The 25,213-nt window shown below is 43.8% G+C and overlaps 1 protein-coding gene across 2 annotated transcripts in view; it reads right to left on the reverse strand.

Moving 5' to 3' along the window:
• The window catches only part of LOC137437844 (shootin-1), a 39,328-nt gene that overhangs the window by 9,009 nt on the left and 5,106 nt on the right, over window positions 1–25,213 (reverse strand). For both annotated transcript variants that reach the window (XM_068132515.2, XM_068132516.2), the window contains exons 3-12: window positions 16,736–16,830; window positions 16,369–16,516; window positions 15,483–15,589; window positions 10,361–10,442; window positions 8,099–8,193; window positions 7,841–7,987; window positions 7,081–7,234; window positions 3,952–4,081; window positions 3,721–3,806; window positions 3,528–3,631 (exon numbers count right to left, since the gene is read on the reverse strand). In XM_068132515.2, coding sequence (XP_067988616.2) covers window positions 3,528–3,631; window positions 3,721–3,806; window positions 3,952–4,081; window positions 7,081–7,234; window positions 7,841–7,987; window positions 8,099–8,193; window positions 10,361–10,442; window positions 15,483–15,589; window positions 16,369–16,516; window positions 16,736–16,830 — 1,148 coding nt within the window. The remainder of the gene's footprint in view (window positions 1–3,527; window positions 3,632–3,720; window positions 3,807–3,951; window positions 4,082–7,080; window positions 7,235–7,840; window positions 7,988–8,098; window positions 8,194–10,360; window positions 10,443–15,482; window positions 15,590–16,368; window positions 16,517–16,735; window positions 16,831–25,213) is intronic.

Consider the following 25,213-nt stretch of genomic DNA (forward strand, 5'->3'; position numbering starts at 1 on the left):
GGAGGTCAGACACAATATTGTAGTCAAGCATGGACAATCTCAAGGCAACACGTACATCTCCAGAGATCTTGATGTTCCTGTGTCCACCGTATGTATTGTTATCAGGAAGCTTAAGGCCCATGGCACTGTTGCCAACCTCGAGGGACGTGGCCGCAAGAGAAAACTTCATCGAAGATTGTAGCGAAGGATTGTTCGAATAGTGGAGAAAAATCACAGACTGGTCAAACAAGTGGAACATGTCTTTCAATCCTGACAAGTCTCACACTCTTACTGTGTCTCTCCGAAAAGACCGACTGGACAACCCTCCCATCTACTTTCTGAACAATCCTCTCCAAGAAGTTCTGTCACTCAAGCTTTTGGGTCTCACTATTTGCCATGATCTTTCCTGGGAAAACCACATTTCCGATCTGGCCTCCAAAGCCAATCGCCGACTGGGCATCCTCCGTCATGCAAAGTCCTTCGTTGGCACACCTGAGCTCCTCACCACATACAAGGCTTTCATTCTCAGCTCAATGGAATACTGTTCTCCCCTCTGGGCCGGTGCTCCTGCCTCACACCTAGCTCATCTTCACGCTGTTGAAACCAAAGCTTTCAGAATCATTGGAATCTCCCTTGATGAAGCTAACTCCGAGGGCCTTTCAGTTACTCACCGCAGGCAGGTTGGTGGTCTTTCTGTCTTCTACCGACTCCTCTCCGGCCTTGCTCCCCCAGCTCTCTTTGGGCTCTGTCCCCTGAATATTCCTACAGGTCGCACAAGATCTGCCTGCAACCCTCTTATGGTTAAACTGCCAAAATCAAGACTCTCTGCTCACCTTCACTCCTTCATTCCTCTTTTCTCCCGCCTTTGGAACAAACTCCCTCACTCTCTTCAATCCCACTCCTCCCTCCAGGTCTTTAAAACAGCTGTTCACCACCATCTCTTATCTTCCCCCATCCAAAACCTTGATCTTTTCTACTCCCGCTAATTTCACTCCAGATCCACTTTTTTGAAATACCAACTGCTTTCCTGGAAGTACTTGCAGTGTCCTTGTGTTTTATACTTCTTCCACCCCCACCCCCCCCCCCCCTTCCCACGCTTCCTCCCCCAAGCTCTCCCCCTCTCACAGATCTCCTGATGTCCCTGCTCTCAAATGTTGTGTTTGTGCTACCCCATCTCTCCCCATATTGTCTACCGCTACCCTTATTATACGTTTTGTGTGTCTGTTTGATTTTTTGTGTGATAAATGTTAGCTCTTTCACGAGCCTCGATCCTGTATACAAAAAAAAAGCACCTCGATCAACTGCCAAACAGATTTAAGCTGACCTTCAGACACAAGGTACGACAGTTTCAACTCGCACCATCTGTCGCCAACTCAATGAAAGGGGTTTTATGGTAGGAGACCCAGGAGGACCCCACTGCTGTGAAAGCCTGACTGGAGTTTGCCAAAACACACCTGAATAAGCCAAAATCCTTCTGGGAGAATGTCCTGTGGACAGATGAGACCAAATTAGAGCCTTTTGGTAAAGCACATCATCTCTATGTGTACAGAAAACAAAATGAAGCCTTCAAAGAAAAGAACACTTTCCCTACAGTCAAACATGGAGGAGGGTCAGTGATGTTTTGGGGTTGCTGTGCCGCCTCTGGCACTGGGTGCCTTGAATGTGTGCATGGTATCATTAAATCAGGAGATTACCAAGGCATTCTGGAGCGCAATGTTGAACCCATTGTCAGAAAGCTGGGTCTCCGTCGAAGGTCATGGGTCTTGCAGCAGGACAATGACCACAAACAAACTTCAAAAGCACCCAGAAATGGTTCATGACAAAACGCTGGACTGTTCTGAAGTGGCCAGCAATGAGTCCAGACCTAAATCCCATGGAACACTTGGAGGGAGATCTGAAAACAGCAGTTGGGAGAAGGCACCCTTTAAATCTGGGAGAACTGGAGCAGTTTGCACAGGAAGAGTGGGCCAAACTGCCAGTCAAGGGGTGTAGGAAGCTCATTCATGGCTATAGGAAGCGCTTGACTGCAGTTATTTTGTGCAAAGTGTTACGGATCCGTCACTTCCCCCTTTGTTGTTATTATATACTTGTAGGATTTTTAGTTTCAGGTAATATTGTTGTGAAGATTTTTGTGTGAAATGGAGATGACTTTAGTAAAAGGTGGAAAGAAAGGTTTGTGGAGGAAAAAGAAAAAAACGTGGCAAAGAAGCAGGAAGAGGAGAGAAAGAAGTCGGCAGAGAGAGGAGGAGACAGCCATGAGTGAGATGCAGCCGTAAGGTCGCATCAGGGCAGCGAGCGGATTTTTTTTTATTTTGGTCGCGAATGAGTTGAGGCTTCCCGGGGGAGGGATTGCCCGCGACATTGTCCTATATTGCAATTGCAATTAAACCTGCGTCTCAGGTTTTATCACCAAGTGTGAGTTATTGTTGGAGAGAAATCAAGCGCCTCGATTACAGGCCGATACGCCATTTTGAGGCTGTCCGCTTGGTGCATCTTGTTTTGTCATTGGGATTTCCATATCGACCTCACCGTGTGGAGTGCCGTTGGTTTACATATTGGCTCAATTCCCATATCGATCTCACCTCGTAACTCCTCGTCCGCCGTCGTGCCGATGCCTGCCTGTTCTCGTCGTTCTGCATGGCTTCAACGAGTGTGGGGATTAGTGCACGGACTTTGAGGAATGTTACATTCCACTCACGTTTGGCGTATTGCGAGTTTATTGCTTTGAGAGCATTGGGGGAATGATGATACAATCACATGTATTGTTCGTTTGATGCAAGTGACATTTTAATTGTACTTTCTTTAATAGTGTTATTATTGTGTATGTGGGAGTTCTTAATGCAGTTACTTGTTTTGTTCTGCAGTTGCATTGGTGTGGTTTTACCATGGTTTATTAGAACACTCAAAATAACAAATCTTTCTGCCACGTTCCCTCTCGAGTATCTGAGGTGCACCGCAACCGGAGTTTGGGGAGGAACACATAACAAAAGGTTGTGCTACCAAATATTAAGTCTAGGGTGCCAATAATTTTGTCAATGCCATTTCTTCTTATTTTTCTGATTTAAAAGGATATATTAAGTTCTGAATCAAAAACAAAGGTTCTGTAATATTAACAGTGAAATAAAGAATTGTGGAGACCAAATACTTTTGTCAATTTCAACTTATTTTTAGAGAGAATTGTGAGTTATTTGAAAAAAGTGCCAGGGTGCCAATATTTTTGGCCAAGACTATTGTCACACCCAAATCATCCACAAAGTTTTGAAACATTGTGCTATATATAGTTTCTGGTCCCATCTCTCAACCGTGAAGAATCACTTTAAATTTCTAGTATGCCGATCTGTATCACCAAAATGTAATCAATTTGTTCTTGTCACGTACTCAACCTGTCCACCAAGTTTTGTCCGAATCCATACAACTCTGAGATATCCTGTTCACAAACAGACAAACAAACAGTGGTGAAAACGTAACCTCCGCCAACCTTTGGGTGACATTAGCATTCCTTTAGATCAGGTGGTCAATCCACATTCTGCCTTGTCCCCACCACATACCATAGACTTGCTCGCTTGGGGTCGAGAGACCGATCGAAGTTGGACCCCGTTTCTGATCCTCTGCATCATTTCATCCACAGCTGTTTGTCTCACTGATTCAAGCTCTGCACACCCAGAGAATGCCCATTCCTTCATTTACAACAACCAGAGTTGCACAAATCCTTTGCCCAAAGCCATTCTTACTCCAGCATACCATCCTTCGGAGAAGGTCCTGATGCGTTACTACTTGGGCTCCCTTTTTGGCCTGCAGGCCGCCCTTTCAGCATGGCCATCAGTGACCTACGGCCAACACAGGTGAGTGTTTATGTTCATTTGTAGACTTCAAAACAAGTACATGAAAGTTCATTGAACTTTCGAGCTGAAAACCCAGTTATCATTTATTCTGAACAAATCAGTGACAACAAAGGACCAATAGAGAACTTACTTGAGCGGATTGTGTGGTGCTAGTGGTGGTGGTGGTAGTGGTGGTGGTGGCGGCGGTGGTGGTGGTGGGTGAGGCGTTGAGAGTAGCTGTGATTTTTCCAGCTCTTCGACACGGTTTTGCAACATGCCCACTGGGATGAGGATGAGGGAGGTGAAGGTTATGGCGTGTCGGACTTTTAAAAAACCGTTGAAACATTTTGACATTTAATAGGCGAGTATTTCAATTTTTGTATTCATTTCTCATCCTGACACCTTTGGTCCAAGGCAATAATATTGCACACATTATCAAGCCATCTTTTCATTTATTTCTACAACAGCTTTCCAAAGATGGGAGAAGTGATGAAGAAAACCTGAGGTGTACAGTGAGCCTGGATTTTGGAAGTTCAACTAGGAGGGGTTACCTGAATGAGGCCTGCCTCCTGGAGTTGCTGGGTAAGGCCGGAAGACTGAGACAGCAGAGGGAGAAATGTTAGAAGACAGAGACCACTGACCCGCTTGCGACGTGAAAGCAACGTACGGGCCACGTGCTTCGGCCTCATCACAGGAGATGCAAATGACGTTGAGAACTTCAGATTCCCCATCACCCAGGAGAAACATGCGATAATGCAGTACCAGACTATAGCTGAAAGCAGTACTCCAATGAGCTACAGTACGAACAAAGGCCTTGTAGACTGAGTAGCTGTGATTATTTCCATGGAAAGACTTTGATCGTCGGAAGATGCCCAGTCTGCGGCTGGCTTTGAGGCCAGCTTTGCTTTGTGCTCAGCCCAGCAAAGATCAGAGCTAATTATGAGGCCTAGAAGTTTGAGGGGCTGAACTTCTTCCTGTGGATGACCAAGGAAATATATAGGTGAGTTCATTTGACGATCATTCTGAAACGACAAGTTGAAACTGGGATTTTTCCAGGATTGAAGGACATGTTCCATTATCAGACCACAGTCTAATAATTTCCAGATCAACAGAGAGAGATTTAAACGTTCTGCATTTTCTCAGGCAAAGTCTGTAGTAATGCCCTTTGAGGTGAGGAACAGGATGGAGGTGGAACAAACACCAGAGACAGTCCTGACAAGGTGCCACCTTGAATTGGAGGAAAGAGACTGGAGAGTTTGGCTTTAATGTCCTCTGCCAGCAAAGGTGGATGGAGGTTATGTTTTCACCCCTGTCTGTTTGTCTGTCTGTCTTTCTTTGAACAAGATATATCAAAAAGTTGTGGATGGATTCGGACGACATTTGGTGGAGAGGTAGTGTATGTGACAATGACGAAATGATGAGATTTTGGTGAAGATCCGGATCCTGATCTGAATCTGAGAACTTTTTAAGTGATTCTTCACCATTGAGAGAAAGGGCAAACATGATACATAGCATGATAATTTCAAAATGTCAGGTGCTAAGAGATGATGGTGCAATCCCTGTGCTGAAAAACCAAATAGGTTTCTATCATGCTCAAATGATGCTTTGTTTGCATAAATATTTTATTTCCTCCAAACTCACAAACACAGCAATTCACTATTGCCACCAAAATTGATTTGTTACATACACACGTATGTGTGCCCGAATCCATCATCAACTTTTTGAGATAATATATACAGTATACCGTTTTTGCCGTATTTCTCAATGGTGAAGAATCACTTAAAACGTTCAGATGCAGATCAGGGTCTGGATCTTCACCAAAATCTAAAAAAATCCATCCGTGTCGCCTACCTAACCTCTCCACCAAATTTTGGCCAGATCCGTCCATAACTTTTTGAGATATCCTGTTCACCAACAGACAAACAAATGGACCGACAGACAGGGGTGAAAAAATAACCTCCATCCACCTTCAATGGCAGAGTTAATGAGTAGATATTTCCTGAAACGTTTCGATAAAGAATGTCTGACCATGTTTTGTCACAGTTGTAATAAAACTAGCATGAGAATCATTTTTGTCATCACATTCACGGATGTACTTGAGGTTATAGATAGCCAATTGGTGCTTCGAATAGTAAATCAAGTAATAGTCAGGTTCACTATGTTTTTTCGTTCAAAATCATGGTAGATTAGCAAACCTATACATTTTTGGAAACATTATTACATGGAAAATCTGAAAATCAATGTTTACATTTGCCAATTCCGACCAATTCGATTCGACCAATCGACCAATTCCATTCGACCAATTCGACCAATCGCTTCGATCGACCATTCGATCGATTCGATTCGATTCGATTCATCGAATTCGATTCGATCGACCGATTCGATTTGCCAATCAATTTGACCGACCTTTGCTTGTGTGGAACGGACTGTGAAAACGATGCGGAATATATTGTCGGATACGACACACGGGACAGTGATGACGAACTCTAAATGGCATATTCTGTAATCGTGTATGTTTGATGCCATTGACTGCCTGTGTATGTTTGATGCCATTGACTGCCTGTGTAGATGTGAAGTTATACTGACTGCATGTGTATATATGATTTTGCTGACTGCCTGTGTATGTTTGGTGATATGAATTATTGTGACACATTTTGATGTTATTAACTGCCTGTACAAAATGATAACATGTATTTGATTATGCAACTTATCGCGAATATAAAGACAGTATTTTGCAATTCAAAACCTTTGATTCGTGTCTTACCATTCCCCATAGCACTAATTTGATACTTTCATTGGATTCCTTGTCCCTGAAAATATAGGTTTAGTATATTTTTAAAAGTTTTTAGGGAAATTAGAGGCAGAAATAGAACAAAATATGTATTTTACAGTGGCCATTTTGAAAATCCAAAATGGCCGCCATACGGGTATCTCTCCAAATGTAAACATTGATTTTTAGTTTCCTTATGCTATAACCTTTCCAAAAATGTATAGGTTTGCTAATCTACCATGATTTTGAACGAAATATAATTTATTGACATAGTGAACCTGACTATAAGTTTGATTGTTAACAGGAAGTGGTTAAATTCAGATTGTCTCTGCATTGAATCAAGGTAAAGAACCCTTTGAATATGAGGTTATGGTGATGATAGCAAACTGTGCTGAAATAGTTTGTTTAAAAACACTATCCTTGTTTTTTTTTCCATGTTCCAAACTTATAATATGTATGTAGTCACATCACCGTATGATGCAGTTACAGCTCTCCTTCAGATCGACTCACGCTTGTGCTCGAGATTCCGCGCCTCTACCTTGGCCTGGGCAGCCTGCTCTGCGGCCTCACAACGTTGCTCCTCAGCTACCTGCAGCCGTGGTCGGAGCAAATCCAGTTCGTGGTGCAACATGGAGCCGTCTATCTGGACCTGCAGATCATGTTCCTGCAACAATCATATAATGCAATTTCTGCTCTTAACAAATAAAAAATAAACAATTATTCATAGGACAGTATTGTGAATATCTAAATGAATATTAGTGAATGTTTTGGAAAACCTTTTACAAGTAAAATACATTAAAATGTCAAGCAAGTTGATATACAAATGATGGGCATGCAACCAACCAGGAATTCACTGGCTCTTCCCCCATTTTATTTTCAATTTCCAGAGCCGCCATAGATCAAGCAATCCCGTAGATTGTCATATGTACACAACACAGAGTTCTCTAATTCATCGCTTGTACTTCAAGGGCTGAAACTAATTAAATTAATACTGCTGCTCCGGGTCAATGCCAACATCACATTACGAACTCCTGCAAAAGGGATGCAAAGTTCAGTCCCATCTGGAATCGTCGCATGTTACTTTTGCCTGGAGTAGGCCTTCGTGCCAGTGCGATGACTATACAAGTCAAAATGTCCAACGAAATGGAGCATGGCTGTTAAGTATGATGGGATGTGTTATGATAGTCTCTCGATGGTATAGATCTTCAAGTAAATAAATTCACAAATTCACCAACACAAGTAAGTACTTTACAAACAAGCAAATCCGTACAAACTTCTCCCGCAGGCTGTGCTCTTTCTCCAAGCGTGCTGCCATGGTAGACACGTCCTCTAGTGCCTGTGCCAACACAGCATTAGGGCTTGCGTTGTTTGAAAGCACTTGTGTCTGCCTCTGTGCCTGCTTTTTCTCCACCAACATCTACAAGCAAGCGAAGAAAGCACTCCATGTAAATTTTCGAGGAGAGTCGCTCATCGTATACAGCTGGCTTTATAAGAGAATGACCGAGACTGAGCAAACTCTTGGCCTAACCTTGTGTGCATAGTCCTCAGCTTTCTGACGCAGTTCCTGCTCCAATTTCAGGTTCTCTCTGAGCTCAGTGAACTCGTCCAGTGCAAGAGTGGACACTAGGGGTGACATTAGATGATGTTATAAAGACCCCAATCTCTCAATGTGTCACCACGTCCACCCACTCAAACCTTCCCCCTCACCCACACCTGCAAAGCCCCCCTCCCAACTCCTCCCTCCCTGTCTGTAACTGTGACGACCTCAAACACCCAAGGTATCGCTCCAACCTGACAGATCTCTCAATCCAGGTTGCTGCCAATAAACCAGACATCATCTCCGGTCATGAGAAGACCGAATGCCTCAATTCTGTTTACTTCCAAATATTGTGTTCCCAATCCCCACTCTTGGTACCCACCCTACCCAGTCGCACCCAACGCCTCCTGGACACTGTGTCTTTTAAACCCGAGAAGGTGGAGAAGTTTCCTTCAACCCTCGATGGATTCTGCAACTGAACCGTATGGCATCATCTCACATATCCTAATAACCTGTTCTACTGTTCTTGCACATCCTCTCTGCCCTTTCCCCCCTATGATTGCCACAGGTCATCTCCCATCTGCTTGAAATCCGCCAACATCACTGCATTCCATAAAAAGGTGTAAAAAGCGATTCCCTCAACTACAAACCAATTGGCTTACCTCCATTCATCAGTAAGTTCATTGAATCCATCATCACAGTTCATATGAAAAGCCTCCTTTTCCCCAACACGCTCATCTCAAATCATAGATTTGGTTTCAGACCAGGTCACTCTACCATGTACATACTGCTCCAACTCTCCCAACAATGGACGGAGGCCTTCAATGTCAGACATGAGATCAGGGCTGTCTCTGAACAAATATCGATCTTTCTATACAGTCTGGCATCCTCCTGCCTTACTCTCCAAACTCTCTGCCTATGCCATGCAAGGCCAACTCCACGTATGGCTTACTGATTTTCTCTACTCCTGTAGCCAAAATGTGACTCTCAACGGAATCTTTTCATCTCTTCTCCCTGTCAAGGCTGAAGTGCCTCAAGGCAGTGTTCTGGGCCCAGTGCTCGTCTTGATCTTCATCAATGATCTCTCTGACTCTGGAAAATCCTGTTTATCTATCTGCTGATGACTCAATTCTCTGCCGTGACATTCGTCATCCTTCAGACAGGTAGACAGCAGCCTTTTCCCTCTCTTCAGACCTTGACAAAAATCACAATTTCGTCAAACACTTGGAATTATGCCTTTCAATCCTGACAAATCTCACTCACAATCTCTCTCCGAAAGGACCATCTGAGAAACTCTCTTTTCTATCAGCTCTATCAGCTATGATCTATTTTGGGCAAACCACATTTCAAAGGTGGCCTGCAAAGGCAGCTGCGGACTGGGAATCCTTTGTCATACAAAGTCCTTCCTTGGCACACCTGAACTCCTATATCCACCTACAAATCCTTCATCCACAGATTGAAGTACTGCTCTCCCCTTTAGGCTGGCTCCTCTGCCTCACACCTTGCTCAGCTTGACGCTGTGAAAACCAAGGCCTTCAAGATTATTGGAATGTCCCACGACGAATCTCTATGGGCCTATCATTTTCACATGGCAGACAGGTCGGTGGTCTCTTTTTGGCCGAACGAGACTGTTTGTCTATACAGCCGAACGATACCACCTCCTTTACGGTCTTGCACTCTCTGATCATTCCCTCCTCCCTCCCCGACTCCTCAACCCCACTCCCGAGGTTTCTGCAGGGCACATGCAGTCCACCATCAACCCCTTTCTGGTGAAACTACCAAAATCCAGAATCACTGCTCACCTCCACTAATTTGTTGCTCCTTTTCCCACCTGTGGAACCAACTTACACATCACACATCCTCTTCAATCTCATACCACCTCCTTCCAATTTCCCAGTTTTCCCTTCCAGAGAGTTTGCTTCTATATCCATCTTGTCCACGCCATACATCCAACTCTACCCTTCGCTCCTCCCTACACCCATTTGTCTCAGTCTCCTTCTGTTTTGTCCTTCAACCCCGCTGTTGGTGTTTTCCCTCTCTCTCTCTCTCTCTCTCTCTCTCTTTTGCATTTACTTTTGCTATATTCCTGATCCATTCAGTGTACTAGCTCTTCCACGAGCCTTGACCTTGTATATAAAAAACATAGACCGATGAGAATATCCATCACAAGACTCCCGTGAGGTTATCACATGATTGACAGTAGGGTACAACGGGCACTGTTTAATGACGGACAAACACTTTCAAATGCCTTACCTCGGTTGTACTTCTTGAGTGTTGCATCCTTTTCTGCCAACTTCTCTACCAAACAGTCTCGTTCGGCCTGTTCATTTTGAAGCTACAAGTAGAAAGGACCTCAATATCAAATATGTAAACTGATCAATTACAAGACTTACGGTTAAACTATAAAGGACAACGGCAAAAAGAAACGACACAGCGTGTTCGTAAAACATTCTTCACAAGCGATTTTGTCAAGTCGAGTGTTGACATTTTGTCAACAATTATTGGGGATTTTATGTTTGTTAAGGCTAGATGCCTGTTGTAGATATGAAGTAGGGTCTAAAGTAGAATGTGACAACTGCTAATGCCAGCAGTTAGTTTTTATAGCTCGTAAAAAAATATTGTGCGTTTCTGTAAATTCTAGCGGCTTTCAGATACGGAGAGTCAGAGAAAGAGAGTGGAGAACTTTAACAGAAGGTGGGAGGAATCTGGGAAGCCATCTCTTTCTTTTCCGATAGGTTGCAGCCCGCCGAGGCAAGATAGAGCACTTTCAGCCGTAGGTTGATGGCAGTTTACCAATTTATATCAACACCCTCCAACGATTTCACCAGAATCACCAAGGCACAGGAGAAAGACGAGGAAATGTCGCAGCTCAGAGCCAACTCCTTCAGTTCAGTGAACTGAAGTGCCTCTTCCTATTTCTGAGGGTACGATTGTTTGTGACCTCTCCACTAGCACCCCTCACCCTTACGTTCCTGCCGAATTCAGATGTGAGGTGTTTGACGCCTTACACGATCTGTTACCCTACACGGTGTTTACCCTACCCTACACGTTACCTACACGGTGTACTACACCCGATATGTTACGATATGTTACACGGTGTTTGACCCTGATATGAGAGTTACACAGCACTTTGTGACGCAATGTTTTATCTGGTGTGGAGTGACCCAGGATGTGAGGAGCTGATCCAAAACTTGTTTACAGTATCAAAGAGTGAAAGTACATCATACAGTGACACCATTACGGAGCTTTACATCCGTAAGATGTGGTAGATTGTTTGTGAGCGTTTTATATTTCCCCTTTAGGGAAAAGAATGTACTTTTTGAGCACATTGTTCAAGACGAGTTGTCGATGGCGATGATGCTTGACAAGTATTTTTCCAGCTGTGTGGAAGGAAGTAGTCCTGGTACATTTACTCCCAAGTAACTCAGTCAGTGTCTTGAAAAGTGAGGACATCTATCGATCTCCGGCTCACAAAATGCAGAGTCAGGAATATCACTGCCAAGGTAAGTGAATCTCTCTGTGACATCAACATCCTTGCCACAGACAGGTAAAGACAGGTGCAGACATGATGCCAGCATCCAATATGTCATTGAAAGCCTGAATCTTAGTCTTGACCCAGGAGACATGCAATCCCAGTGGCTCCGACCCCTCATTCAGCTCCGACCCCCTGTATGGATGTCCAGGGTCTCTGCAAAGATGACTGCATAATCTGCAAAATGAAGGTCAGAGATCTTGACACTCACAAACAATGTACCACAGCTAGATCTCTCCAACATTCTCACCAGAATCCAGTCCATACAAGTGCTGAAAAGTGTGGGGGCCAGTACATACCCCTGACAAACTTAAGAAGCAACTGGAAATAAGTCAGAGATGGCAGCACCACACCTCACAGCACTCTCGGCACCAAAGTATAGTTCAGAAATCAGATCGATCAGCTTTGGTGGCGTCCCGCAAAGACTGAGGATCCTCAAGAGGGTGTCCTAATTCACTGAATCAAACACTTTGCGGATATCAACACAGGCTGCAAGCAGCCCCTGCTGAAACTCTCACCTGCGTTTGGTGAGAACCCGAAAAACAAGGATACGGTCAATCATTGACCTCTGTGGTCTAAAGCCAGACTGCTCTGGGTGCTGGGGCTCAAGCAGATGATGATGAACCCTATCAAGAATTATCCAAGCAAAGACCTTGCTCGGCGCTGAGAACAGTGTCATCCCTCAGTAGTAGTTGCAATACTGGCGATCACCCTTCCCTTTCCTGAAAGGGACAACAAAGGCCCCTCTTCCAGTTAGTTGCGATGATGCCTGTGCTCCAGAATTGCATGCAATGACACGAGTAGAGTATTTCCACCAGCCTTGAGAAGCTCAGCATGGATGCCACAGATCCCAGCATCTTTGACTGGGATCCCAGGAGCTTCAGACTCCTCTGGCAAGAGCTCATTTCCTTCCACTCTCACTGCGGTATACCAAGGGACAGGCTTGGAGGAACACAATGCATGGATTTCTCTGTAAACAGGGCGAGAACCACTTGACCATCGGTGATTCTCCACCCTTTCACAGATTCCTCGCACATAGGCCTCCTTGTCTGTCGTCAGCAAAGGTACAGATTTAAGCCTCAGCCCCCTGAACAGCTCAGTTCTGCTCAGGCTGGCCCTGCAACTCTGGTCGATGGTTTCCAGTGTCCCTTGGGAAGCAAAGTTCCTCTTCACCTGATGGTCACACAGAATCACCCAGATCCCCCAGACCTTCACTGATCAACATGTTCACAAACTCCTCAGCTACCCTTTCATCCTTGAGCTTGCAATATCCAACCGAGGCTTTGCGGATATCAACACAGGCTGGTGATCCGAGGTACCATTCTCTTATATTTGAGCCTCCGCTTCAGAGTTGCTACAACAGGCCTGTGATCACTATTGAGAAACTGAGCATTCCAGTAGACCCTGCAGTTCTGGAGCAACCTGCAGTGACCATCAACGAGCACGTGGTCTATCTCCTTTGCCACACCTCAAGCATTGAAATACCATTTTAGCTCTTACACGAGCCTCGATCTTGTATACCAAAAAAAAAAAAGTCCAGCAATGTATCTGTGGGTGTTGAAACCATGACTCAGCCACCTTAGGTCCACAACATCTTGCCAAGCCAAGTGCTATTCTGGTTCACAGTTCCAGACCTATCTCATAACCATCTCTATCAGTGCCAGTCAATGCGTTGAAATCCCCCAAGACTAGAAGAGTATCTCACCTGGGGCACTGATCAACCACAGACTTGAGCGCGGCATAGAATGTCTCCTTAGTGACATCACTCGCTTCGGTCGGAGAATATACAGAGACCAAGGAAATGACACCCAGATAGTGACGAATCCTCAGTCTCATAATATGCTCGCTGACTGGTGATACCTCAATTATCATGGGAGTCAGCTTGTTGGACACATAACAGCTCGGTGGGCATCATGTGAATGAATATTTGTTTTAGTTGCACTTACCATAACTAAATCACAACTTCGCCCACACATAAAACGATATCTTCCACGGAAATACCTTCTGGGGAGTACAAGCAAAACCATGCTTGCGAGATAGCTGCTCATATGTAGCGGAATTGTATGTACGAACGCTGCTGTTTCCTCAAGAAAAAGGACACTCCTTACCTGCCTACTCTCGGCAAGAAAGCAAACGAAAAAGAAATGAAATGTACAGAACTCTTATAACAAATAAAACAAGATGAACTAGAATGGTACTCAGTAGAGAGCACACCTCCGCCAGGTGAACAGTTTACGTTTTGTATCCCAGAGTAGACCAGAAAATCACAATACAGAATCACATTTAATCAAAATCATCCGTCCACAACTTTTTGAGATATCCTGCCATGTATCGTTTTTGGCCCTGTCTCACAAAGGTGAAAAATCACTTAAAATTATACTAGCCGGATCCGAACTTGGATCTTCACCAAAATGTAATCATTTCGTCCTTGTCACATACGCTACATCTCTGGCAAATTTCGTCTGAATCCGTCCACAACTTTTTGAGATATCTTGTTCACAAACAAACAGAGAGACAAACAGACAGGGGTAAAAACATAACCTTCATCCACCTTTGGTGGCGGAGGTAATAAATCCATGCATATCAAGGGGGAAAATACAAACAATGAAGACATCCCATGCCACCACCAAGACACGCCATGACACAATGAAGATACGCCATGACACCATGAAGACGTGCCATGACATCATGAGGACACGCCATGACACCATGATGACGTGACATGACACCATGAAGACGTGCCATGACACCATGAAGACGTGCCATGACACCACCAAGACACGCCATGACACAATGAAGACGTGCCATGACACCATGAAGACGTGCCATGACACCATGAAGACGTGCCATGACACCATGAAGACGTGCCATGACACCATGAAGACGTGCCATGACACCATGAAGACGTGCCATGACACCATGAAGACGTGCCATGACACCATGAAGACGTGCCATGACACCATGTAGATGTGCCATGACACCATGAAGATGTGCCATGACACCATGAAGATGTGCCATGACACCATGAAGACGTGCCATGACACCATGAAGACGTGCCATGACACCATGAAGACGTGCCATGACACCATGAAGACGTGCCATGACACCATGAAGACGTGCCATGACACCATGAAGACGTGCCATGACACCATGAAGACGTGCCATGACACCATGAAGACGTGCCATGACACCATGAAGACGTGCCATGACACCATGTAGATGTGCCATGACACCATGAAGATGTGCCATGACACCATGAAGATGTGCCATGACACCATGAAGACGTGCCATGACACCATGAAGACGTGCCATGACACCATGAAGATGTGCCATGACACCATGAAGATGTGCCATGACACCATGAAGATGTGCCATGACACCATGAAGATGTGCCATGACACCATGAGGACACGCCACAAGATTGATTGAGAGAGAGAGAGAGGGAGAGAGAGAGAGAGAGGTGGGGGGGGGGGGGGGGGGAGTCAAATATCGTATTGGTGTGTTTTGAGTGTTGTTTTTTGTTATTCCCGGTCATATGATAAAGTTTGGAACACACCGAATCACCGACCACCTGGACATAAATTGATTACAGAACCTTGTTAGCAACATGATAGTTTAATATGGTGTTTTGGGGGATGGGGAGGAGGGGGAATGTAATTTCAATGCAGCAAAAGTGATGCGACAGGTTTTTTTGCATCTTCATGTACAAGAAAATATGTACCTTTGTGATTGTAATTTTAAAATGTCAAAGAGACAGATAAATCAACGATAAAATTAGAAGCCAATGATCAGTGGAAATAAACCCACAGTCGTATGATGAAGTTACTTTAGTTTGCTGCTCACCTGTTCAACTAATGCTTCAATCTTGGACTGACATTCCTTCAGTTGCTCACCAAGCCTTGTGTTTTCCTCCAGAAGATCACTTACTTGCTTCTGTAACTTTTCTACAGCTAGAGATTCGGGGTAGACTCCAATCAACAAAGAAACGAGGTATTCCAGCATGGAGAACAGTAATCTTTTACTTTAAAAAAGTGAATTTTCATTTCCCATCATACCTACCTGGCTATTGTCTCACGCCAACTCATGTTTTACAGTCACAACATTTCCGTTTGATAAAGACATGCAGGGTGTCTTTGATAAGACGATTTATATAACTAGCACTCGGTAGAGCGCATAGCTCCGCCAGGCTGAACAGTTTACGTTTTCTATCCCACTGATAGGCCAGATCTGGATTTGGACCTGAACCAAAATTGTTCTTGTCACATACCCAACTCATCAACACAGTTTTGTCATTACCCATCCACATCTTTTTAAAACACCATGCTATATAATTATATTGTTTTTAGCCCTATCTTTCAATTATGAAGAATCGCTTTAATTTTTTTTTTATTCTCGGTTCCGGATTTTTGCCAAAGTGGAATCAATTCGTCCTTGTCACACACCCAACAACCTGTCCACAAATTTCGTCCGAATCTGTCCATAACTTTTTGAGATATGCTGCTCACATACAGACAGACAGAGATGAAAACATGACCTCCGTCCACCTTTGGTGGTGGAGGTAAAAATTGGCAATGATGATGTAAAATGAAAATTCACTCCATGGGTTATATGTACATTATGCAAATTGGAAGAAGAGCCAAGCTTGTACAACCTGGCAGGATTCAGATTGTTTTAAAAAGTGAAGTCTTGCAAAGTGTTCAAATGTACTGTTTTTCACCCGACGACGCACAATCAGAATTGAGATCTTGGATTTCCGCATACTCTGCAGGCAGAGGGGGGTCATCAATGTCCAGCAAGTTGTCTGGGAATTCCATTATCCCAATTTTTGCCATGAATTTCATACTAATCCTCTTCAACTTCTTGTTCTCCTTGTTCATCTGAAAAATGCAAGACATTTCAGCATTGTTCAAAATACCCCGTCATTCACTAGCATGCCTTGCCAAATGAAATTGTGATTTATGTTGAATCCCAATAGGAATTTCGTGTAAGACTCATCGTTTCCTAGTACGCAAACGATGTATCGGCATAAACATATAGCGACTCAATTACACCTCAAATTCATGTTCTCTATTGAGTCATAAATCATAAGACCTCACCTGGGAGGCATAATTCTCCGCACTCTCTCGACAGGTTTTCTCGATCTCCAGCTGATTCTGCATATTCCCAACTTCATCCAGAACGAGATGGGACACTAAAGGATGTGTTCAAACATGGTCACATGACTATAAGAAAGAATGCTAAGTGGAGATCTTTTGTAGCACAAAACCTTTAACCCTTAGCTTTAATTACCAACTCACTCAATTCTACAGTTGTATCGATATGTCACGAATGATGTTGAGACTATTTCACTATCTCAAGAAGGTCATGAAACAGGGGTTTTCTTAGCAAGACAATGTTTTGCAGCGCGGCATAGATCTTTCCGCAATCCGCAATCCGCAATCTTTCTGATTCTTGGGAAAACCCTCCTTAACTTTTTAATTATCCTCTCAAAAGTTAACCACAGACTTGTGACAGCTGATATCATTCCCTTTTATTAGACCTTAGATGCTTGATAAATGCTCCGCTTGCTGACATAATACAGAGATGGTAGTCATTCATCGCAACTCGTCGTTGTGGCATCTGTCATAGTCCACCTAAATGCGGCCGTGTTCCGCGAAATCGTGGTTTTTCTTTTTCCTATTCGCGGCCGTGTTCTGCGAATTCGCGGCTTTTTTCTACTCGCGGCCATGTTCTGCAAAATTGCGGCTTTTTCTACTCGCGGCCGTGTTCCGCAAAATCGTGGGGGTTTTTTTCCCTATTCGCGGGCGTGTTCCGCCAAATAGCGGGGTTTTTTCCTATTCGCGGCCGTGTTCCACAAATTCACGGTTTTTCAGGGGCAGTGAAACAATGCTGCTGCATACATTCACGGGATTTCCATCGACCTTCGCGGATTATCATCGACATTCGCGGGATTTGCCTCGCCATTTGCAGGACTTTCATCGACCTTTGCGGATTATCATCGACATTCGTGGATTTTGCCTCGCCATTTGCTGTTTGGTCTTCCCTATTCGCGGATTTTCGTGACTCGGGAACCAATCCCCCCTTTTTCCATTGAAACAATGCCCTGCTATTCGCGGTTTCGCTAATCGCGGATTTTCCAGGAACGTATCCCCCGCACATAGCGGGGTCCAAGGGTATTTTGCTGTGTAAATGAGTCATGTTATGTTCCATAGTATGCTTAAACTATGGGGGGGGGGGGGGGTCCATACGTGTGCAAATGCACTCAAGAAAATGTTTCTTTTTTATTTTCCATTTTCCCTGTGTTTCATCTACTAGGGCATGCCCGTACGTGGGTGCCCGTTCCTTGCCAAAAAAAAAAAAAACGATACCCGTACGCTCTACCCCGCCCGTACGCCCGTACGCCCGTACGCCCGTAAACAAAAAAAACAACGCTCTTCGCTTCCGCCCTTCGCTCTGACTGAATTGGGAGAAATAATGCGCATAAGAAATCGAGAAATTATTATTTTCTCCGGAAGAAATCGAATTACGAACCGTAATGGCGCACGCGCTTGGCTCGGCTCGCTCTCACATCGGCCACGCCTACGCAACAAAGCGTTCTGTGATTGGCTGCCGGAAGTGAAGTCTTCACTGTCCAGAAGGTCGCAAATCGCAGTTACGATGAATCGCAAATTAGTTTTAATTAGTTTTAAAACATAGTTTAACGGCAACATAGTTTTCCAACGTGAAATAAATGAATACGCTCTCAAATGTGCCGTCCGAGGCAGAGTCTGTTCGCCACATTCGGCACACGTGATAGCTCGCTGCTCTCTGATTGGTTGAATCGTTTTTTGGACATAGCTCGGTAACTACTTCTCCGATTAATATGAAACCTTGAAAAGGCACATCCTCGGGTCCCCAGCAATATACCTGGCAAGTTTCAAGTATATCGGACCGGTAGTTGTCGAGAAACAGCGGTCACAGACAAACATACAAACATACATACATACATACATACAAACATACAAACATACACACAGAGATTACTGGAATTATAGATAGATAAAGGTGGGCAATGGGCAGGTAGAAGTAAGATGAGACACAATTGTCAAATAAGAGAACTAGAGTTTGTGAAATGTCTTTTCAATTTTTGATTTGCGTTTTACACTAAACAAACAGCAGTTGATGCTGTTTTCTAGAATGTCACTCAATGCATGCTGAAATATGGTGCCACCATATTTGTCCAAATGCAGAATCTCAGTGATATCACTATTACTCTGCCCTCAGGGCATGAGACGGCATAAACATTTTGTCCAAGTATTGCTAAACGGATGAGTTTTGCCAAGAAGGCGAATTGTGTTCTAGTGTTCAAGTATCTTACTATAATTCACCAAATGTCTGTCTGTCTGTCCGTTCGAAGGTACCGTAAAAACTGCTGAACCGATCGCAAAGATATTTTGGGTGGATAATCCTGGGATCCCCAGGAGTAAAATAGGCTATTTAGTTTTCCCAATTTCAGCTTTAGTCTCCAGCATTCTCAGGTTTGGACTCCCGCATAACATTCGTGTTTGCATGACGTTCATTGTGACGTCTTCTTATGTCGAGCAACGGTACCCGCCCTACGGGCGGGGCTTCAATTTGGGAGACCCAAATGAAAAGGCTAAATATCGGAAATTGAAGGCTTTTTTTATTTTAAACGATTTATATAAACATCCGTTAAATCTCGATCAGTGCAGTCGTTTGTGCGGCACCCGGGACAATAACGTCATGCGGGAGCAAGTATCAGCAGGATGTGGCAGTGTGGGAGTCCACGTTTGCACCGATCGCTGCACCGTGTGCCACACAAACGGCTGCACCGTGTGCCACACAAACGGCTGCTCCGATCGCTGCACAGCTGCATCGATCAGATGTGGCATGAAGGAGGATCAGGTCTAACAGATCGCTGTCTCCATCGATCTTGCCAAGGCCGTAACACTTATCGGCTCAAAATCCTTTTAACTGTTGATTTAGTACAGTTACACGTATCGGGAATTTGGTACACGTATCGGGAGTACATACAACATAGCGATTGTGAACACGATTATAGATCACGATTCACGATCACGATCATAGTGTATCGGTCATGATTTGAAATACGATGGAATAATATTTACCGATATGAACAGTGATGTGGCTTTTATTGAAATTCTAAAGATACTGTTTAGATTTTGATGATTTGTGTGTGATATGATTCAACGGATGTTTATATGAATCGTTTAAAATTTTAAAAAGCCTTCAATTTCTGATATTTTGCCATCGCCATATGCAGATTTGCCACGGACCCACGATCGATGTTTCTCTACTTGAACGTACCCGTTTGTTTGCAAACAGGTACGTTTTTCATGGAAGTCCTTCACGAACTTGCTGTCCATGTCTGACGTGCGACTGAAGGTGCCACAGGAATGTGGAATTTATTGGTTTCATGCTTTAGCATTCACCGTATCTGCATTGCCTGTTTGCTTCTGGCCTCGCACCCGTGCGCAGCACGGGTATTTCTCTAGTATGATTAAATTGAAGCAAAATAAAGATTTTCAATGTCGTTTACATGTGCCTATTTCTCACAATAAAATATAACATTATGAACCACCTTTAGAGGCCATTTTTCCATGCAGAGCAGGGGTTGGCCTTTTTTCGAGCACCGTGGTCTCCTTTTTGAAGCAATGTTTTATGGTCCGGATGCCCTTCCTGCCGCCAACCCTATTAGTCGCCTTTTGTGACACACAGGGAATTACCAGTGAACTGGTACTCAATTCGCCGACCTCGGAAGGATGACAGGCTGAGTCAACCCCCCTGGTGTTAATTCAGCGATCGACCGGGATTCGAACCCAGGATCCTAGGATCCCAAGCTGGCACCCTGACCGCAAAGCCAACACCAGGCTAACCAACACCAACCAACACCAGGTACACCACCATGTACCGATGCAAAAAATGCACAAACATTCAATTAATTACCTGATGGTTGGAACCGACTCATCTTACTGGAAGATGTGTCTACACATATCCTGCAATTTTATTATGATAAGTGGTGATAAAATAGTGAACTAGAACGGCACTTGGTAGAGAAAAAATACCTCCACCAGGCTGAACAGTTTACGTTTTGTATCCCACTGATAGGGGCAGACCTGGATTCAGACCTGAACCAAAATCTAATCGGCTTGTTCTTGTCATCTAACCATCTCATCCACCAAATTTTGTCTGAATCCATCCACAACTTTTCGAAATATTGTACTAGATCAAGTTTTTGCCTCTGCATCTCTCAATGGTGAAAAATCACTTTAAAATTATAGTATCCAGATCCAGATCTTTACCAAAATCGAATTAGTCCTCGTCACATACCCAACATGTCCACCATAACATTTTGTGATACAGTATCCTGCTCGCAGGCAGACAGACACACAGGGGTGAAAACATAACCTCCATCTATCTACCTTTGGTTGTAGAGGTAATAATATTATTTAACATTGATAATGCACAACGGGTAATATTAATTGTTCCATGTACGTCATACTTTATGATGCATTTTGATGCATTTTTCTCTGGACTACAGTACATGCTGCTCCACTTTGACCGTGGTGTGCATACAACTCCTGTCTCAAATTTATCATGTATGCTGCTCTTATATCTACATGTAACACCTCCCATTTTTTTTTGTATACATAGTCGATGCTTGTACAAGATTTAACAAATAGAACAAATAATAAAGGGAGCAGGAGACGAGGGGGAGAGAAAGGGAAGCACAACAACAGCAGGCAAAAGGAACAACAGGCGATCTGTGGAAGGGAGAGGGCCATCCAGTAAGGGGATGGTGTCTCCTACAAAACAACCATCCGGTTTATATAAAAAGTACCTAAGTATAAAAGAATAAAAAGTAGTACGAAAAAAAGTACAAGTATAAAAAATACTCCATCAAGCTGCGGATGAAGGCTTTGTATGTCGTGAGAAGCTCAATAGTGCTAAGGAAGGACTTCACACAACGGAGAATGACCAGACGGCGACTGGCTTTGGAGGCCAGCTTGGAAATGTGGCATTCCCTGGAAAGATCATGGCAGATAGTAAGACCCAAAAGCTTGAGTGACGGAACTTCTTCGAGAGGATTGTTGAGAAAGTTCATGGAAGGGTTTTCCAGATGGAGAGATAAGGTGAGAGTGTGAGATTTGTCAGGATTGAAAGACATGTTCCACTTGTTTGACCAGTTTGTGATATTTTTCCAGGTCTGCAGAGAGTGAAGAGGCTGCAGCCTGCCGGTCTGAGGGTTGAGATATGCAGCGGCAGAGAGTGGAGTCGTCAGCAAAAAGATAGAGGATTTCCTAGAGAGTCAGAGAAATTAATGACATGAATGAGGATTAGAAAAAGCACAGGGCCAAGAACATTGCCTTGAGGAACTCCAGCCTGAACAGGAAGGGGAGATGAGAGAAATCCATTCAGAACTACACGTTGACTATGACAGGAGAGGAAGTCCGCGAGCCATGAGTGGAGATTTCTATGGATACCATAAGAAGAGAGTTTGGTGAGCAGGGCGGGGTGCCAGACCGTATCAAAGGCACAATATATTTCAAGGGAGACGGCTCTGATTTCTTGTCTGGCGTCCATTGTTGAGACATCTATTGTAGAGGCAGCAGAAGCTGCATATCCAGAGTAGAATGACCTGGTCTGAATCCAAATTGATTATCAGAGATCAAGCCATTGGAGAAGAGGAAGGATTTAATATCGGAAGCAATGATGGATTCCATGACTTTGCTGATAATTGGGAGCAGGCTGATTGGTCTGTAGTTGCAAGGATCTGTTTTTGCACCTTTTTTGTGTAAAGCGGTAATGTTGGCCGATTTCCAAGCTGATGGCAGATGACCTTGAGCAAAAGAGAGGGTGAAGAGAACAGAGAGAGTGTGTGAAATAGCGGCAGAGCAGCATTTTACAACCCGTGGGCTGATGCCGTCAGGTCCAGTTGCAGAATCAGGGTTGAGGTTTGACAAAAAATTCTCCACCTTGTCAGGAGAGAAGGACACCGAGTCCAGGAGCAGCTGGGTTTCACTGGGTAAGGTGGGTACAAAGAGCGATGGGTTAGGGACACAATATTTTGAGGCAAACAGAGTTGAGGCATTCAGCTTTTTCACGTGCAGTGTCAGCTGTGCAGCTGTTTTAAGAGCAAATTTATTTGGAGAAATTCCAAGGACGAGTTGATATCAAAGACAGTGGAAATGGTAGACAAGTCCAGATGTTTGATGGCAGCCTGAAGACCGTGCCAGTCGGCCTGAGTGAAATGCCAGACTCGTCGGCGCTGAGGAGGCTCTCTGAGAATGGTCAGAGAGATGTCCACTTTAACAAGCAAATGATTTGTTGAACCGATTGGAGCAGAAAAACAGCAGACATTTGCAGGGAAGTTAGTCATAACCAAGTCTAGAAGAGTTATGGTACCGTTGACTGAGATCTGGGTCGGTAAATTGACAGATTGTGTCAGTCCCAATGAGTCACAGACGTCCTTTGCTGAGGTGCCATGGCTGGTGCGAGAGGAACCCACACCCAGCCAGCTGGCATGATGACAGTTGAAGCCACCACATATGAGGAAGAGAGAGAGAGAGTTGGGGTGAGTGGATAGAAGTTGGTCCATGTTGTCGGACAGCGAGATGTAAATGGAGTCATCGCTGTTTGGTGGACGGTACAACACACATATAAACAGAAGGTGGGAGTGGAGGGGAAGCCATAGCCAGAGGTACTCCTGGGGGTGTGGTCGAGAGAGGGGCAGTGCAGGGTGAGTGAGGAAGAGAGTTTTTGATAAAGATAGCAACCCCTCCACCAGGACGAGGCTCAGGTCTATTATACCAGAGGAGGGAGTAACCAGGGAGAGATATTAAGGAATCTAAGACATCATGAAGGAGGAAAGTTTCTGTTAAACAGATTACGTCTGGTTTGTCAGAAGCAACCTGTATGGAAAGATCAGTCAGGTTTGAGCGAAGGCCCCGGATGTTTGAGGTCCTTATCATGAAGGAAGAGGTAGGGGGCATCAAGTACAAGTGAGGGGAGTGGTGGAGGGGGGTGATATGAGGGAGGAGAGGGGGAAGTAGGGAGAATTACCACACTTAGTGGCACTGTTGTTGGAGAGTCCACACTCAGTTTGGGAGGTCAGTAGTTGGAAATCAACCCCAGGCAGGTAATACCAAAGACTAAAAATGCCATGTGCCGCTTCCTTATTGATATTCAGCACTTAGAGTCTTAGAAGATATACTTCAACACTGTAGAACACAAATCGCCTTCATAACACTTCCACGAACCTCCAGTTTTGCAGTACTTGGACATATTATATTGGTTGGTGTATAAGACTTGCTTCAATAATGCTAAACTTCCAGATTTTTGAAAAAACGATCTTTAAAATTATTATTTTATTTAAATGGAAGTACGGTATATAGTTAAACACTGCGTGGGGTATCATGTTCTTTGATCTCCAGTTCAGTCTGCAGCGAGTAAAGCAAACTTTCAAACAGCTCGTTCATGAAAAAGTTTTTAGACATATTATGCAATGCAAAGAAGAAGAAGAATATTAAACAGAATGCCTTCATCACAGCTGAAAAGCTGTTTCTCAGGATGGTGCATAAAGGTAAACATGTTGAAAAATTGAACCACAGGTAGAAGATACCTTTTGCAGTCGAAGAACAAATTTAAGAAGTATTGTTTCAAGTTGAGGGCTCTTGTGTTCCCAAACGAATTTATAACTTTTTGGCAAAGTTCCAATTCTTGCTTCCATTTCCTTTAAAAAAAAATCTCCCTTATCTTTAAAAGCCATTTAGTTTTAATTCCTCAAAAAATTGGAGCTCGGTTTGTCTTTCCCATCAGAAAGCAAGCGTGTAACAAGCCAGTTATAATAACAGATATTTTTCTTGAAATACATGTACGTAGAATGGTAAATTTCTGGGTTGCAGGATAACCCAGAGGCATATATATATATATATATATATATATATATATATATATATATATATATATATATATATATATACAGACTTGGCATTTAATATGGATTTTTTTTTTGTGGGGGTGAACTTACTTTTCAAGATGACTTAGAACCAAAAGCTCATTGGAATTATGTTGAAATTATTCTAGATTTTGTTAATGTGACCTTTAAAAGAAACAAAAACCACATTTGACATTTCGAAGCAAATAAATTGATCCTTGAAAGTGATGTAAACTGATATCAAACTCAATTCACGGAAAGTACTGTGTTAAACTTCTGTGCATTTTCTAGAAGTATCTCTTTATTTTACACATGAGCCAAAAAAAATTTCATCAAAAACAAAAGCTAAATTATGACTGGGATTACGGACAGTAAAATTACAGTTCAGTACTTCGTGTAACCCCCACGAGCATTCAGGAGAGCACGTACACGTCGAGGCATGCTGTTCACGAGGTTTGCCAAGGTTTGGACAGGAATCGCTTGCCATGCAGTGACAATAGTCTGCTGCAATTCACGCACAGAGGTCGGCTGCTGGTCCAAGTTGTCGATTTGACGCGTTAATTCTGCCCACAAGTTCTCTATCGGATTCATATCCGGGGACATGGCAGGCCACTCC

The sequence above is a fragment of the Myxine glutinosa genome, chromosome 12, assembly GCF_964187855.1.
Source record: "Myxine glutinosa chromosome 12, kmMyxGlut1.1, whole genome shotgun sequence".
In the NCBI taxonomy this organism is placed as follows: Eukaryota; Metazoa; Chordata; class Myxini; order Myxiniformes; family Myxinidae; genus Myxine; species Myxine glutinosa.